Raw genomic sequence first — 18,651 nt, 5'->3', positions numbered from 1 at the left:
TTCATATGCTGGATCTTATTCTGCAAATTTTCATGTGAATGTGTCCTACTGCTGTTTTTATTTTTACCAGTGCTGCTGTAGTTTCCTGAGTAAGCTGTAGCTGGGAAATTGGGGAAAACCCCAGATTTTCTAATGTCATGAAGTTTTTGCTACAGTATGTTGATTAAAACTGGAGAATATTGGTGAACTTGTGCTCCTAGTAAAGCGTACATTAAGAAAATTGTCATAGTTATTTTTAATTACTTGTTCTCATTGCTGTAGACTAGCGTCTCCATACTGTAATGACTGTCAAATATCATTGAAAGCTCAAAAGATCCTCACTGTTACATGCCAGGGTTTGTTTAGAATACTTAATGTCTCTCAGGAGCTTCTGAAATGTGGTATTTTTATTTTGTGTTTTACTTTGGTTTTAATTCTTAAATGATCCCTCTTTTCAGATTTCAAATTATAATCTATTTCCTGATGCATTGCTGACGCCCCGTGAGCCATGTCAGAAGTACTTCCAGGTCAGATGCCCTTTAAAAGATTCTGCTATGCAAATATGTGAAACTTTCCTCCTCTTCTCCTCCTTCTTCTTCCTGGGCCCATATTTTGCTTTCATTTTGCACTTACACATGAAAAAGCAAGCACACACTTTATACATGAAATATACTTACTTATACATGAAAAAGAGCAAGCACTTTTTTTTTTTTAACAGTGCCTTTTTGAGTAAACTCTCTATTCAGCTTTTTAAAAACTATTGCTGTGTATTAGACAATACAATGCAAAAAAGTCTTATTAGAGGTAAAGACAAATCAGTCATGCACTGTTTTCTTTTTGCAGTGGGGTTTTCTCTCTCCTTCTAGCTCTGCTAGGTTTATGACAAGATTGAAAAACATCAGTAAAAGCCATTCAAGTAATAGTGTTATTTGTATTATTATGATGCTTAGAAAATTGGGACTATTTTGTGTTAAACACATTATAGTGGTAAAAGTATGTTAATCTGTATCTGTAGGTATGTTTCTAAATGTTAGAAGCATGCGGTTGAGACTGATTCATTTTAAAAAGTAAGCAAGCTAAAACCATTAATGAATTGCTATGACAGATCTTCTACCTTCTTAAGTGCTGTCTTTAAGCACCAACATTTGTTATATAGGCACCATTTGTTATTATTCCCAGTAATGGTAATGTCCTAATTATTCTTAGTTTTTCACCAGAGTCCAGTATTTCTTATTATAATGCCCTATTTTTATTGGCTTATAACTTAACCACTGTTCACCTGCTTTAGCTGAGATACATGTATCAGCTCGGTGATTCCTGGTCTGCTTGTCCACTTGTGTTTGCTTTTCAGCAGAAGGTAGGAGAGTTGAAAACAGGGCGCCCTGTGCCAGTAGCGTTGTCCTTGCCCGTGGCCAGGCAGCACAAGGAGCTGCCCAAGCAGGGAGGAGGGGGGCTGCCTGCGGCGGGGTCCCTGGGTGCAAGACCCGTGGCATGGGGTGTTGGTTAGGTGGTGAGGAGCACAGCACCAGCTTGTGTTAGGTACCCCTGGGATGAGGGAGGCAGGGTCGGTGGGAGACACAAAATAAAAGATACAGGAAGTTGGTGATTGGAATTTCGGTCTTGAAGTTACAGGCACAGGAAGAAGTTGCATTTCTCTGAAGTTTTTAATCAGAAAGTTGGGATGTGCTTCCTCTGAGAAAAGTGACATGTTTTGAGCATCACCATGTCCTGTATAAAGGAGGAGGGACAGGCTCTTCTTCCTTATGCTGTTCTACTATGCAATCTAGGTTTTCTTCAGTGCATTTAAGCATTTCCCTGCATTCAGATCTTTTCTAGCACTTTAGGTAGTCCTGGTCTGGTAGCAACTTCTCTGCCCTTAAGATGCAAGATCTGCCCTTTCCCATCTGCATGTCTTATTCTCTTTTTGCCTTTTTCGTTGCTTTCCTTTTTCTCACCTTTATATCTGTTTCCAAGAGCGGAGGGAAGCTGGCTGCATGCATCCCAGAGCCTGACTGGGAGTGCAGGATGATGGCCAGTGAGCAGACGCCTGTCCCTTGGGAGGACAGCCTGTTCCGCTCTGTTCTGTGCATGCCTTGTGGTACTGTTTGCATGTTCATTGATCATTTGATCATGATGATTTGATCAATGGATCATTTGAAATGGGATCTGGAGGGGAGATGGTGTCTAGCGAAAGGTTAATTTTGACATTTTCCTGCTTGTGATTGTACACCAACCCCACTTAGCACCCAACTTACATACAGTGCTTGGGTCACAAAGACTTCTGGAGGCTTTGGCTCAGTCATTGATCAATGTGCCAATGTTCATCATAAATCAGTGGGGGAGCTTTATCAAGCAGATTAGTAAAACAATACATTTTGTTTCAATGTTTCTATGTGCTTATACTTACAATATTTTTGATAAATGAAGTGCTAATGATGGGAGACTGGATAAAGATAATCTGGCAGGCAGATACTTCAGCTTTATCTAGAAAGATTATTTTTTAAAAAATTTGTTCAGTGGTAAAAATAGTGGCAAACGTTGCATGAAGCAGCTCTATTGTAACAAAGGAGAATAAATTTTAGTCTCATTCCAGATTGTGGCAGTTGTATTTATTGATGAAAAACATAAAGGCTTGTTTTAATTTGCTGAAGCATGAAGTAAAATATAATCTAGTAAAATCTGTAGATACTGTGTGATTCCATAAGTTCTAAAGGTCAGGCAGTGGGTCAAAATTATCCTGCCCTATTAATGAATTTTTTTATGTGCCTTCCAGATTGTCAAGACTTTTAACTGATTCAGAAAAAACATAAAGCAGCCAGTCCATAAACGCAGGCCGTTTCATGTTTTTTTTAGATTAAAACATGTGCTTTAGTAATGCTACGTAAGATCAGATGTGACCTTGGTTGCATTACACTTGGTTGGTTTTAGGCAAGATGCAGAAAGCAATGTGTATTGATGTACTTATATGACAAGTACATTTATAAAGTTCCTTTAAATTATGTGTTGGTTGTGTTTTAGACGTATTGTGTGGCTAAAGCTGAAATTATCTATAGGATGTTTGTAAACTGTTACCTAAGCTGATGGCTTTTGCACAGTGTGCATGGGGTGATTTGTCTTCTGAAGAATTTACAGTCAGTCTAGACTCACTGACTGGGGCTTGAGGAAATGGCAGGCATGAAAATTTTTAAAATTTAGTTCAAATTCTGTTTTGATCAAGTTCTAGAAGTTGTTCTAGGTGTGTGATTCAGGGAACAAAGAGTATACTTGATCTGCTTGGTTTTAAATATACCAGTGATGGTTGGAAGTGTGCAGCTTTGATGGCACATCAGAGAGAAGGGAACACTAGCAACTGTGTGTGCGTTCAGGTAGTGTTGTGAAGTGCTCCTTTTCACTCTGTATTTATGTATATGTTCTTTTAAAACCCATATATTTAATCTCTTGTAAATCTGTACAGCAGTCAGTTCTGTCATACATCAAATACACAAGGATGCAGCACAATTCAGCTGGAATGATCTGTCATCGGCTAGCTCAAATGATAGCTTTTCATTCCTGGGTAAGCCCCAGACAAGTTTTAATGTGCAATATAAGCAGTCAGTGATATCTGAGAATTAGGAACAACAGAAAGAATGTTTCATGCTGTGGCAGATGGGAGTGATTTATTAATTGGCCTCTAATTTGGTTGCCAGGTGTCAAACAACAGTGACTACTACAGTATGTAAATTGAGGTGTTCATGAAGTATTTATGCAGATTAGTGGGAGCCGTAAAAAGACGGTAGAGGAACAAATTACAGTTTTCTAAAAATATATTTTTTGATCATTTTTCATAGTCTAAAAATCTGTTCCCTCAATAAACTTAATATTTTTTCAAAATGTGAGCTATGCTCCTGGCTAACAAAAATCAGAAACTTGCCTACAGGTAGAGACAAAAGAATGGTTTTATTTATCAGTGGAATATGTGTACTCTGCCCTAGGATATACGTTTTATCCTTTAGTTTGAACTTTGCGAGCTGTAGAAATAGTGAGCCATCTTCATCTCTGGAGCAGCCCTTTTTTAAAAGTTGATTGAATTACAGCAGGATGTTTTGTCAAGGGATTTTTTTTTTCTCCCCACAGAAATCAAATACACCTTTGTGAAATAATCTACTTGTGTTTCTTACATTCTCACCCTCTACTTACCCTCTCAAAAAAAAAAAAAAAAAAAAAAAAGAGTGGGGAGGGGAGAAAAAGACAAAGAGCAGAGAAAATGCAGGTGTTAAGAGGCAGCAGCTGACTGGCCAGTTAGGCTTAAAATTAACAGTACTTGAGTTCTACCCTAGATGAAAAAGGAGCAGCATCTGCCTGCGGTCTGCTTAGAAATTTCTCAAATTTTATGCTTCCTAGTGATGAGCGGTTGAGGAGTTCTTCCCCTCCTCATCGGAGATGGAGGTGAAATACTAAAATGAAATGATGGTAAGGATGACTCCTGGACTCCTAGGCATTTGAAAAGGGCACTTCTCCTGTCCCCATGCCTGCCTGCAACAGAATCAGACATGAAGAAACTGCCCTAAAACTGCCTTGTATAGGATCAAGCTTTCTGCTTTTTCTCAGCTTCGTGGTCCTGATGATCTCTGTATTTTTTCTGCCTCTCTTTTTCCTTATTTAATAAGCTCAGCTTTTGTCTGTTCTCTTACCCACTTAGGTTGTGGTAATTTTCCTGCTGTAAAACAATTATGTAAAGTGCCACATTCCTTTACCAGAAGCCTTGGCAAAATAGTGCATATAATGAATGTGTTTCACGACTGTCTCTTTTGCTTTTCTAGTCGATTCTGGTGTGGACGCCTTGGCAGTGTTTATGGCAAGCGGCAGCACGACGGACGTTGTGAATCGCAACAACCCTGCCACCCCACCGAACACTCTTAACCTGCGCTCCTCTCATAATGAACTTCTGAACGCAGAAATTAGGCACACAGAGACCAAGAACAGCACTCCTCCGAAATGCAGGAAAAAATATGCGCTGACTAACATTCAGACAGCCATGGGTCTTTCCGATCCAGCAGCACAGCCCCTTCTGGGGAACAGCTCTGCCAATATAAAGCTGGTGAAGAATGGAGAAAACCAGCTCAGGAAAGCTGCTGAGCAGGGACAGCAGGATCCCAACAGAAACCTCAGTACCACTGCGGGCATAAACGTAACTTCTGAGAAGTTTGAAGGCAAAGAGCCGATCCCACAGGATTCCTCTGGCTGTGAAATATTACCCTCGCAGCCAAGGAGGACCAAGAGCTTCCTGAATTACTATGTGGATCTAGAGACATCTGCTAGAGAGCTAGAGCAGAGTTTTGTTGCAATGGAAGATAAATCTGCACAAAGCAATGGCCAGGCTTCTACCGTTATTGTCAATGGGGAAGTCCTGCCCCGGAAACAAAACAAGCTGTCAAGCCCAGAGGATGGCCAAGTTGCCACAGTATCATCAAGCCCTGAGACTAAGAAGGACCACCCAAAAACTGGGGCCAAAACAGACTGTGCCCTCCATAGGATTCAAAACCTGGCCCCAAGTGATGAGGACTCCAGCTGGACTACGCTGTCCCAGGACAGTGCCTCACTGAGCTCGCCTGATGAAACAGGTATGCGAGTAAAGGCTGCTCATGGCCACTGTTTTAGAAATATGTTCCTTAACTTCTCTCAGCTGGTGGCTGGAAGGAGAGAGGTGATTTAGTGGTGCTTTTGGTGGGGAAGTGGGTTGCATTGAAACACAAGTGCTGGGCTTGCATGCAGCTCCTTGTCCACTTGGGAACACTTGGCAGCCTCCCACTCAGTCCTAGCGGCTTTACTGCTGCTTTAGGAAAGGCACTAGCAAATACTACAGACAGGGTCCTCAAAATATGCTAACTGCACCTTTTGCTAGTTTATAAATAGTTGCTCTTCACCAGTCAATGGATACATGTTGTGAGAAGTACATGATTGTCTGGAGATGCTAAACTACTGATAGCTGCCTACACACAACAAACAAAATTTTCTGAGGAATGATTTTTAGGTTCAGCAAAGATTTTTACTTTTCTATTTCAAATCTTTGTGAGTGTCCCCTCTCCACCCAGAGTCATTTGATGATATTCTTTTATTTTTTCAAAAAAAAGTCTTCCCAAACCTTGGGTCATTTAATTTCTGTGTTTTGTTTTCTTTGTGCAGCAGTTCCATACAGTAACTCAGAAGCTGAGACCATGGCATTTCATATTTTGGAAGCCCGGGCTCATTAATTATTTGAACAGTAATGATGACTTCTGCACTGGCTCTGTTGTGATTTACAACACATCTGCACTATTTTTAAAACTCTACAGATCTCATTTGTTCTAGTTAATGGACTTTGTCACTTTTTTTTTATATCCAAGCCAGTATATAAAGGTACAACTTTGTCAAAATGAGGGGAGGCAACCCAATTCTCAAGGGTGACGTGGGGCTGAAGAAGTTCATCGTATATTGTTTGTATTTTAAGTAATTTCATTATTACAGTGCAGAGGTTATATACTGTTTGGAGGCCACCGTGGTCCAAATTCACAGCTGCATTACAAGTCAGTCATCCATGATCATGACAATAGTGATTTTTATTTTAACGTGTAGGGTTTTTTAAAGTCACAGCCAGAAATCCCCACTATGTGATGTATAATGGATCTTCTGATCTTTTTGATATGTAACAAACCTTTGCTGTTAAGAGAGAAAATTTTCATGAAGTCACCTCTGCCAAATGAGAAAGTTTTTAGTTTACTAAAATTGCTGTTTGAGTTAATATTATTTCTCAGGATATTTGATATAATATGTGTGACATCACTGATAACATTTTCTGGAGAAACTATCAATAGGAGGTACTTAGATAACTTAATGCTGAGCATCTTGGCTCCTTCTGCCTTTGTACTTGCCCCAGGTTTGGCAATGAGAAACTAGGGGTAGAAAATTTATATTCACTGAAAACTAAATTAGAGTAATTCCAAGTAGTCTAATTAAGTAAGTGTGGCCTAAGATGCTAAGAGCTAGCACAAGTTCTGTTTCTTTTTAAATAAGGTGATTAAAATTTTCTTCCCACATGTGTATTGCCACTGTATGGTGTATGAGCTCTTTCAGCACTCAGGAAGGGGAATTTTCTGAGCTGTTTTGAGGTGTTGACAAGTTTGCTTATTTAAGTAACCAAATGTTAGCTGAGCTGTGGTTTCTTTGCACTACAGAAATAAAGGGAGACTTTCCCCTGCTGACTTTGGGGGGGTTTCCTTGTTTAAAAAAATAATTTAAAAAAAAATCAATTAATAAAGCCCTCAGAGCTTGCCATTCTTCTAAAGCAGAATAAAGGGCTTTTTTAAGTTCTCTGCTACCTTCACCATACTAGCAACCTATGTATTATAAAGAGACAGTTATAGAAAAGCAGATGTCCAGATATGAGTTCAGTGTCTATAAGAAAGGATTTAAACAGAAAGCCCTAGAAAACCTCAAAATTGTCTTTCAAGATCAAAGTGGTAGAGGTGTTTCTTTCTCATGCCTGTGGTCACTGTCAGAGAGCACCAACTAGGACATGGGACCTGCTGTACTGGATTGGATCGCTGGTTTTAAGACACCTGTATATATAAGTATTCATGGACTCTAAAAACATCCAACTATTGCAACTTGCAACTTATAGACATCCATCTCTTAGGATTATTGCCTATCTTGAATTTACCTCCACTCTGATAAAATTATTTCATTAAGTGTTTCCAGTTTCTTTCCAAAATGGACTATCAATTGACACGACAGAAGAGAGCTAAGAAATCAAATGTTGAGTTGCTGTGGATGCCGGCATGGCTTTTGGACATGATAAAACAGGCCAGTTTCTCAGGCGCTCTCTCCTGCAGCTCCTCCTGGGAGTCTGAAAGGGGGGCTGAAAAAAGCAGTGCTGCTGGTGTAGAAAAAAAGCAGAAATCACGACTGGTGCAAATATCTCCAGACTTCCTTGTTTGGGGGCAAATTTTCTAGTTGTTCTAGGGGCTCCAGCCTTTTAGATCTGGGTAATGTGCCATCCTTAGGCAAGTTCATATACCTCCAAGGATGTTTGAAGGATAATAAAATAGAAGGTGAAATAAAAGTTGAGTAAATGAACTGAACGTTCTCTTTTGAGGCAGAGTCAAGAACAGCTAGATGTTTTGCATTGTAATCACCTATGCTTTTTCCATCTCATTCCCAAGAATTGCTTGAGTTAATGTGGTGCTGATGGACAAGCATTTGCCTCTCACCACGCCAGGTCAAGCTATGGCAGTTACCTCACTTGCCAAATAACTTGGGTGCTACAGCAGTGGGTGGAGTAGGAAGTGCTGAAGGAAATCAAGTAACACTTGCTGCTTCCCAAAACCCCTTCCACCCTTCCGCCATGCTGCAGACAGAGAAGTAGTTTCCTGCAAGCAGAAAATACGTCCAATGCATTTATGTCAGTGGTGGTTGACCAAAAACCTGAGAGATTTCCAGGGGGCTGTATGTAGTCCCTCTGAGGTCACGGAGTAGATGTGAGCACCCACATTTAAGAGTAGGCAAAGAAGAATAAACCTCAGAAAGCAAAGATTGGTGATATCTTGGCTCTCTTGCAATTTTCAGATCTGGTTTTAAACATCCCATCAGTGGAGGTGTTGCCCCAGCCTGCTCGGGCCATCTGCTCCAAAGGCACGTGGTGCTTTCCCCTGTGGTAGATCTTTCAAGTCTTTTTAGTATAATCTTTCATTCCTCATTGTCTCTATGTGCCAGCATGGGTGAAGGGCAGCCATCCCGACTGGGGAGTCGTGCAGTGAGCCCTGGTGGTGCCCATCCTGGCAGTCTGAGATTTTGGGCACAGCTGGGGTTCCTCACTGCCACTGCATCTCGGTAGGGGAAAAAAGATACAGTTTTGAGAACAGTTAATCTATTAAAGAGTGTAATCTAGCAGATACCTGGAGAACTGTTAATGTTCAATCCAGAGATTATGTTTACCACTTTAGTATACACAGGAATATGATAGAAATACCATTTTACTGAGAGGACAGTTGAAAATGACAATACACTACTTCCAGGGCTTCTGTATTGTCTTGTCTTCTTCCTCCTTCTGTTAACATAATTTGTTGTTCAAATCCTGGAAAACTTAATGTTGTTTTGTGTTGGGTTGGGTTTGTTTTGTTTTCATGTGTTTTGTTTTGGAGGTATGTAGTTTAAAGGCCCTGAACAATTTACTCTTAAGCTTAATTGTTTGCACTGGGGATGTATTAGTGTTTAGAGAAAATCCTCCTGAACTCTCCTTATAGCAGGATACTTTTATTTGCGATCTAATGAAAAGGGGTTTTCAAGAGACTTGTCTCTTTCTGAATAAGGAGGCAAAAATAAGACAACCCAATTTAAAGATGCAAAACAAGTGGCTGGATATTAATGTTGTTGATTAGTAATGTTAAAAGTAATAGAGCCCGTTAACAACAGGGGCACCAAACACCACAAACACAGTACAGTATAACAGTTGTGTTTTGAGGAAACTCTTCTTTTTCCTCCAAAGATTATCTGTATCTGCTTCTTGACAAGAGCTACATTGACTTCACCTTTCAGAGATTTTTTTTTTTAAATAAGGATTTTTAGCTTTCCTCCACTGGCCTCAGGACAGACTGCACCCATTCAGATGACTGCTGTCATTGAGAGAGCATATTGTGGGTGACCAAAGACCAGCTCCAGATGTCTTTAAAACTGCAAACGGCACAGAGCTGGTTTTAAATCAGGGTGAATGCTTCCTTCCTCTCTCTCCAGAAAATTTCCTTAGTCTAGTTTTCAAAGGAAGTATATCCTGTGTTATTATACCCTCTACCTATTCTTTCTCTCTGTCTCTATGTATTCACCAGTTTCACCTACATTTTATGAATGTGTGGCACAAACAGGAGTCAAGTGGACAATCCAGAGCCCAAACCTAAGGGAGGATAAGGGTGGTGCTAGTGTTGTTTTCTGTGGCGCTCCCCCCCACCGCACTTTGGAAGAAGCTCACCAGAATGTCTGTAGAAGGCAGGCACATTTCTTAATTCCACCACCTGAAAAACAGTTTCAGTGGAAAGTTATCCCTCCTTAGTAAAGTGCAGCTCTCTATGTAATAATCTCTAATGAATTAGGAATGAGAATTCTCTGGAAAAAGAAAGAAGAATTCTGTTTGCCTCAAAGCCAAGAAAAATACTGGAATTTGCTTTTGCTTCCTGTTTTAATTTGCACAAAACCCATTCCTTCCAGAGCAGGGAATAGCCCCATAATTAGGAAGGTCCCTGAGATGTGGGGCACTCGCTGCTAGAGAGACACAGGTTTTCTTGCTCTAGGATAGTTGCCCTCCTTGCTCTTTTCAGAGCTTTGGGAGGCTACACAGGAGCAGCAGCCTCTTCTGGCTCCCCAGCTTCTCAGCCTTTGGCTCACACAACGGCTTGTTTCTCCCTGGTTGAAAATGTCATTCAAAGGGTTACCAAAAGTACAAGTGCCCTCTTTTTCAAGGAGTGCCGCCACTGTATGCGACTGCCATATACCAAATGCCTGTCTGCTGCTGGTCTCCAAGCAAATCCAGGAGGGCAGTTTAATAGCAGGTTGCGAATAAATGACTTCAACCCAGTGCAGAAATGACAATGATGAGACTGGCCCTTGGGGATCAGGAGTGTCATTCTTGTAAATAGAGCCTGGTATTCTGAAATAACAGTACGTCTGGTTAGAATAGTCGTCTAATACAATAAAAATTACAGCAAATCATGAACTAGTCAGAAAGATTTATACCAATGGTCAGTTCTGCCTCTGATTTTAACCAGCATCTTTGACAAAATTAAAATGGATGTCCTCTTAAAAAGCACTGTTTTTCCTTTGCAGTACCTATCTGATACAGACAATAAGTATGTTATTTACTACAGAATATGTTTTCTGAGTTCCTGAGTGTGGAAAAAGATTTACAGTAGAAATACATTTGATTACACTGTGGATAAACACTAGTCCTGTAATACTAGAGAAAGAATGTATTATCATCTATACAATTGTAGGGTTCTAGGTAAAAATCCAATTTTCAGATTTTTGGGAATAAGGGGCTCTAGTTCACACCTGCTATGCATCCTAACGGCCTGTCAACTTCTAATATTGAGCTGGGTTTTTTTAATCCTGCATGTTACTGATAACCACATAGCAAGAACAATGCATGTTTTATTGTCTCGGACTTGACTTGACTTGACTATTTTCTGACTGCCTATGAAATAGGAAAGGTGACTATTGCTATATATCCCCAGTGTTTGTGTGGGTAACATTCTGTGTGTGGAATAACTAACTGCATGTTTATTTTCCTTTTAGCTACCCCTATAAGAAGATTTTTAGGGAAGAAAAAGTAAGCCAGTTTAAAAGAAATAAAGCCTAAAAGGCCACACAGTTACACAGTGTTCACAGTAATGATCAGCATTCAGGGTCTACTGTTAGAAGGCCATAAAATAAATTGAACTTGATAGTAAATTGAACTTGAAAGATGACTCTCTCAAGTACACACTGCTGCTATCAGTTGCACAGGGAGCTGCTTGCTGCGTTTGGGCAGTCAGGTCGGTTTTACCCTGTAGTTCTCAGTGGAGCTACCTAAATCCATGTCTTGAATGCTCAGATAAGTGCTCTGACTTGAAACCCAAAGTTTCCACAGTAAAGAGCAGTGATCAGCATCCTTTTGAATTGGGATGGTTTATAAAAATAAGTATCTAGAAGTGAATTAACATGCTTAAATTCAGGAATGGGAGGATAGATGTTTTATACAATAGTGATTAGCATCCTGTCCCAAACACTGTTTGCAATTACCAGAATATGGGACTATAGAATAGGCTTTCCAGGACATGTTGTATCGTCACAGTTGCAGTTCCATACTGTTTACCAAAAAGAAAAAAGAATGATTCGTTATTTCATCAGAGCCATTCATTTTCCTCCCTCCAAGGGAGGGCTTGATTCAACTGCCTGCCTGGTGTCCCTTGAGGTGCCTGGTGGTGTCCAAGACAGGCAGCAGACAGGAGGCAAGAACTAGGACTTGGGTTCTGGAGGAGCAACTGCAGGCTAAGCAGGACACACATCAAGTGACACAAATTAATTAACCAGCTGGATAGAGCCTGCAACATCTACCCTGCAGTACAGAAATGAAATCTGTTCTTTTTCTGGGTCTGGCTTTGTTCTAAAAAATCACTCCTTGGTTAATCTCTGCTATATTGTGCCTAAAGGGTCTAAGATGGTTTGTCATATTCTTTCCAAACGCAAGCTCTCTCCCAGCGTGACATCTCTCTCTGGGTGCTCCAGGGCTGGGGGAGATTGAGTTCAGAGACAGTTGCCTTCTAGTGGCTGTGCTTTGACTACCAAAGCATTGCTATGCCTAGCTCAGTGCTTTGGCTAAAATAGTGTCAAATGGGGGCCTGTCCTAACTGACATAGCTTCATTAATTTTGACGTTATTCCAGCTGAACTTCTAGGCACTTGAATGGGAGTTTTACAAGCTGGTTTATTTTGCCCTTGATACTACATTTCTTATTTGGTGCTTGTCTTTTCAGGGACACTTTGTTGCTAGCATAGTAAAGCACACAATTCCTAATCCAGACAAAATCAGAGTGCTGCTTTGTATAAGTGCAGTGCTATGATTTTGAGTGTTTTAAAAATGAGTGTTTTTTAACTCAGTAAAATGTATAGTCGTGGGGTAAACAAATGAATGCAGGCCCGGCTGCTGGAACATGTGGAACACTGGTGGGGGAAAGTGAAAGGTGACAATGGGGAATAGAGGTTGTGGCGAGCCAACGCAGGAAAGTGAATGCCAGCGTCATAGTACCACCTGGGTGGAAGCTATAGAGTAGTTCACAAGATCTTCGGAGCACCACAAGTTTCCCCTAACTCCGTAGTGCAGTTTACATTGACTTGTAATGTTAAGAGGTATTAAGGATGTGCTTTTTATACAGGACTTGTTGTGTGTTGTGGCAAAGTGGAAGACTCTTCTGAGCATCTGTAGTGAAAACTTGAGTTTCAGAAGTGGTGAATAGTTTAATAATGTCTGGTACTTAACTTGACAGACTATTTTTGGAAACTTTACAAGCTTCTGTTGTTTCAGGGATGGACAGGTGTAATTCTGGATCCTGCATGTCCTCTATGATGTTGAATGCATCTTGCTGAAAAAGCTTTTCTGTGCCTAGGATTGTATGTCTTCACAGGTCTCTTCTGAGACCATGGAAAGAGTTCAGGTCCAGTCAGACACAGGACCAAGCAAAGAGGAAGGGAAAACAAACCACAGAAGAGAAACCAGAGAGGGTAATGGGGAAAAGTCAGGATCCTGATAGGTCTTTCAGAGGGATGGTAAGTCAGGAAGTTGCACAGAAGAAAAGCCACGATCAACTAATATCAGACTAACTGCCCCTCCTTAAAAAAAAAAAAAAAGTTACCAGTTCATAAAGCTGTGCAAGTATAACAAATTATGACCCAAATCGATCTAGTAAACCTCTGCCTCAGCACTTCTGAATGCTTTATAGAACTCAGGTCAAACTTCAATGCACCCAAATGATGCTTTGAAATGGGCATAGAAATATCTGGGGAAGGGAAGGGAAAAACAGTGTTAGCTTTGGGAAGACTCTTAACCTGCAGGCCCCTGTTCATTAAGGCAAGCTGAGAACATGGGTATATTCTTCTAGGTGGGTTGTGTGTGCTGTGGAGCTCTTTGCAGCCTGCTTGGGTGCTTGTTTGTAATCTTCTGTGCTCCTACATCTCAGCTGCAGGAGGTGTGGTAGAGAAGTGGTATTGCTGCTCAGCAGAATGAGTTTCTAGTCTTTACAGTGGCCCCGGAGCTTTTGGGGGATCTCACAGTTGCTGGGGCAGCAGCAATTCACCTGCAGAGATACCAGCATCGGGCCCTAGTAGCAGTGGTGAGCTTGTCTCACCACTGCTTTCAGCAGAGCAGAAAGCCGATGGGGCGAACAAGAAGAGTTGTGGGGTGGGGAGGAAGGTAGGAAGGGTTGGAAGATGGGAGTGTGACCTGGAGGCTTGTTGAGAGGAGGGACCCACAGGAGGGGGAAGCAAAAGAAGAGTAACTGCAGCTGTGGAGCTAAATGAGAACCTGGCACAAACTGAGGGGAAGCTGGGATAAGCAGGAGCTGGAAGCAAGCAGGGGTGTTTGTAGTCAGTAGGTTAGGTGAGCGGGAGTAGCACAAAGACAGTGACAATAAATAGGGTGGACTAAGATTGAGACTAAAGCAGCAGAAATGAGTATTGGGGAATTTGCATGTGCTTGAGGCTGGAATGTTACTTCACAGAAGTTCTGGAAACTTAAAGCAGGCAAAAACAGGGGAGCTCTGGGTGAAAGTTATTTAATACTGAAGTATTGCTAAGAGAAAGTAAAATCCTAGCTCAGGACTGGATTCAGGCCCTGGTTGGAAGGAGATGTCTCTGCAGTGAGGGACACGGACCTAAATTCCCCTCGAGTTCCTGCCCTGGTATATTTGCACCTGCAGGTATTTCTTCTAATTGCCCCAAGTTAGTGGCTCCTCTAGACCCCAGTCTCTAAGTGCACTGGTTTCTCATGTGCTTAGCTCTCACACAAGAAAGCTTTAGCTGATTGAAATTTAATTCAGCTTTAACTAACGATATGGGATTGGCTGAATTGAGGTCGTGGGTCCCTTGAGTCACAACTGTGCTATTGCAAGCTGTGGCACTAAACACACAGAAACTATAACACATACCACTGAGACATGGAGTAGATGGTGTTGCAGGCAGCCTTGGGTTCGTTGCTGCTGCATCAAGAGAAGGTGGGTAGATTCAGGGCAGTACTGAGCCATCTGCATGGGCCAGGAGAGCTCTTGTATGATGGGACTTGGCATGCTGCAGAGACCTTGCTCTGAACTCAGTCCTTGCTTGAGAGTGGATGTATGGTTCCTGCCTTAAGGGACATGAAGCCTTTTTTAAGCAATCTCATGAAAGCACATACATTTGCCATTAAGGCTCAATTGCTTCATTTTGAGATGTATGGTGCCCCTGGGTACTCAGCATTAGGTCGTAAATGTCCAATATCAGGATGCCACAGAGCTCAAGATAATGACATTAAGTGGGTTTCTTGTAGTGTCTGAGATCTGGATTTCAAAAGCCTAGCGGTGTGTGTCCTTCGGTTTGCACAGTACATTTATGCATGATACTTCAGTGATGAGAAATCCTCAGAGGGAGAGGGGGAGGACAACCTAAATCTGAAGCATATATTTTTGCTCTCTGCTCATAGTGTCTCTGGGGCATTTTTAACCATTTTTATACGGTGTTGTGTTACAGGGGTTGTTTTTAACCGCTGTTTGTTATGTTGATCATTTATGTGTACATCATTTGATACACTGGACTAATTTATTACCTAATATGATTTCCAAGCAAAAACCTTGAAGTAGTCAGTCTCAGAACTATTCATGAAACGTGTTTCTTAATGAAACTATTTTTTTTCCTAAACAGTGACACAATTTAATATTAAGAAAATTCATTTTTCCTATTCTTTTGTTTTTAATTGCTTTTGAATTGAGATTCTGCAGGGCTAAATTTAAATATGAAACACTTCTTCGGTTATTAACTCAGAGATAGTTGCAGTGCACTGAGAGATAGGTGTAGTAGCATTGTCATAATACTCAACTAAGAGTTGTAACTCTGTAGAGCACGTCTCTTGTTTGCGTGTAACTGATAAAATACTCTAAATCTAAGGTTATGGCTTCTTTTACTTTTAGAAGTGGTTTTTTGGCTCTTTCCTGAACGCAAGAAGTTTTCAGTAAGGAACAAAGGAGCCCATCCCTCTTCTCCTTCTCAAAATGAAAGCCAAAATGCACAACTCAGGTTGGCCAAATTAATTATTAAATTAGAATACATTCCCATTCAGACTTTAATTTAATTTTACTTCTACTCTGCAAGAAAGAGACAGTCAAGTTACCCCGGTCATTTTGGCTGACATGATTCTTGGCTTTGCTTAAATTATTGATTATAGCAAGGGGAGGGACTTTGCGATGAGAACAGCGCTCTCACTAATAGAATCCTTTCACTAAATCAATTTCTACCATTGCTGCAATGCACCTTCGGGGAGTTGCAGGTTAGCAGCCTTAAGAAGAGTTTTGTCTTCAAAGAGTGGATCTTTGCCATATGTTTTTCTAAGCCTTTTCTTTTTGTGTTTGTACAGGCAGCTAAGGAGAAAAAAAAACCCGTAAATATATTTCCAGGGGTTGATTTGCAGGGTGAGGGGCTGTTCTGGTCCAAAGTTGAGCTGATTAAATCTTGATGTGATTGATATCTAAAGGCTTGTGGGCTGAAAGTACTGTTTCAAAAGCTTGTCTCCTGACCAGAGTCAGTCAGAGAATACATCAATGTCTTGCAAGCTGGAATCAATTCAGTAGAGAATGCACTGTATGCACACGCTGCTGTAATTCCTGTAGAGCCATCCCTCTCATTTTTTCCTGGCTTATTAGAAAATGCAGTCATTTATATGGTCAACATGTGGTGTTTCCTCTGTTACATCTACCGGCAGTTGAATGGGGGTGGCTTTTCTTTTCTCCCACCCAAAGCACCATTCCTCGTTAGACTAATTAAGTAAATGTCTATTTAAACATAGCACTGTATTTTCCCATATTTGAGTTGGAGATGCTAGACAGAAGGAGAATATGAAGCTGTTGGGACATGTTTATAGCAAACTTAAAGGATGCTGGTAGCAGATCAGTACATGTTGAACTATACGGGAGCATCTAGTAACTGTAAGTAACACTTCTTTTTTCTTTTTTGTAGCTCTGGTTGACAATGTCACTTAGCTCTGGATATTGAATACAATTATTTTATTTGTTGATAAAAATTCTGCTCAGTGGAATATCAGCTGGTATCTGACAGCTTAAGTTGCAGAGTGCATGGTGTGCAGTTAATACTGTAAAGGTATCTTTCTGAATGCTCATCATTTCAGTAGTGAATTGACAAGTGATGTTTTTACATAGGTTTAAAATACATTATGAACTGGACTTCTAGTTTTTCCTTCACACGTCACAAATTCCTCCTCTGGGACTGCTTTATTTTCCTTGCAGTCAAAGGGAAGAAGAAAAAAAAAAATCTGTCTAAATAATGCAGGAGCAGTACCCCTAGTCATTCCCTAAAGTTCAAGGTAAACCAACTTTTGATATACTGAGTGAAATTTTGGGGGTTAGAAATGTGAGGCGGTTTATAGCCAGTATTTGACTGGGATCTGTCAAAGAATGTTGACTAATGTCTTGGACAATTTTTTGTTCATTTTGCCAGCCCTAAATCAATCAATTTGGCCAGGTCAAAAAAACCCAGTCTTTTGTCAGAAGGCTAGTTCACACAAAAACTTTACACAACTTTTTGTCTTCATTTCTGGAATTGTAATTAAATAGCATAACTGTATTTGCTCCTTACAAAAACAAACTATTAATAAGAAATAGTGATCCAGTTTGGCTTTTGTAAAATTATTTGAAATTTAGTTCAGTTTTTTTTTTCTTTTTTTAGGCAAGCCAACATCATTTGTCACACTCTGTAGCTGTAGCAGACTTTCAAGATAACATTTGGTGTTAAACTCAGATTACCTTATTTTCTTCGTGCTTAACTAAACCAGAATAATGAGTCTCCCTTTTTTGCCACTGGAGCCTGTCAGCAGATGGACTAAGGAACTTTGTAGTCTCCTGACTACATTAATTTCCCATGGTTAATTGTGCTGAAACATAACTAACGCTTTTTTAACAGAGATCTGAAAAGCTGGAAGGACATCGGAAAAATAGAGATTTCAGGGCTAAGCTTCCACTGGCATAGAATAAGAAGTTTTTTTGATTTTTTCATACAGGAATGTTTTTTCCCACTAAAATGGGTGTGTTGGGCTTTGTAAAATTATATTGCCTATGCGTATTCAGGGTACATATAGAAAATAAGGCCCTTTTGCAACTATCAAAATGAATGCATTATCATTGACAGAAGATCGTTTTTCTGTATTTCTCTTGATTTCATGTCATAGTTGAATTCTCACTTTCATAACTATACTTCAGATTCCTGTACTTTAAATATACCAAGTGTACTTCTATATGGGAAGCTCCTCTTTCCTAAGGTTGTCTAATCCTACAATTACTTCACAGGGAAAACGCAGTTTCTTAAAAGAAGCTGCTTTGGGAGTAGGGTGACATGGAAGTTGCCCCATTCTGCATTCCTCCCAGTGGCTGCTGTCCACATCCACTTTGTTTTTAGTTTCAAGGAGCCCGTCCAGAAAACAGTCGTGCGTGGTCTGGAGTGCTTAACCCTTCCTAGAGGAAACCTGCCTTTTTTGGGTGGTCAGGTGTGTCTAACTTGAAAGAGACTGTTGTTAATCTGTGGCAAGCTTCAGCTCTCCCAACATAAAATCAGTTAAGCAGTGACTCAGGAACTGAGTTGTCATTTTCCAGGAGTGATGCAGAGGGGTAGATTGTCTCTCTGCCAGAAGTAGGTAGAGATCCTATCTATGTGTTCGATCAACACTTCAGGTTCACTACTTCCGAATTTTGCTAACATCAGTGCAATAACTATTTGATAGTATTAAAAAAAACAAAAAAACCCAGACAGGCAAAATCTACTGATTTAAAAGCTGCGCTCCTTGCAGACCACACTTGAAATACTATAGTTAGTAATAGTAATTACCGGTTGTATTTTTTTAAGCTCTTTTTTAATGTATTCAAGTATACAATAGAAGCTTTAC

The 18,651-nt window shown here is 40.5% G+C and overlaps 1 protein-coding gene across 3 annotated transcripts in view; it reads left to right on the top strand.

The window, feature by feature from the left end:
* The first annotated feature begins 487 nt into the window (after positions 1-487).
* The window catches only part of APBB2 (amyloid beta (A4) precursor protein-binding, family B, member 2), a 106,342-nt gene continuing 88,178 nt past the window's right edge, over positions 488-18,651 (top strand). For all 3 annotated transcript variants that reach the window (XM_010574467.1, XM_010574465.1, XM_010574466.1), the window contains exons 1-2: positions 488-506; positions 4,779-5,579. In XM_010574467.1, coding sequence (XP_010572769.1) covers positions 488-506; positions 4,779-5,579 — 820 coding nt within the window. The remainder of the gene's footprint in view (positions 507-4,778; positions 5,580-18,651) is intronic.

This window comes from Haliaeetus leucocephalus, unplaced genomic scaffold (genome assembly GCF_000737465.1).
Source record: "Haliaeetus leucocephalus isolate CR32 unplaced genomic scaffold, Haliaeetus_leucocephalus-4.0 Scaffold439, whole genome shotgun sequence".
In the NCBI taxonomy this organism is placed as follows: domain Eukaryota; kingdom Metazoa; phylum Chordata; class Aves; order Accipitriformes; family Accipitridae; genus Haliaeetus; species Haliaeetus leucocephalus.
The sequence above is the reverse complement of the archived record's forward strand: the minus strand, read 5'-3'. Positions and strand labels throughout refer to the sequence as shown.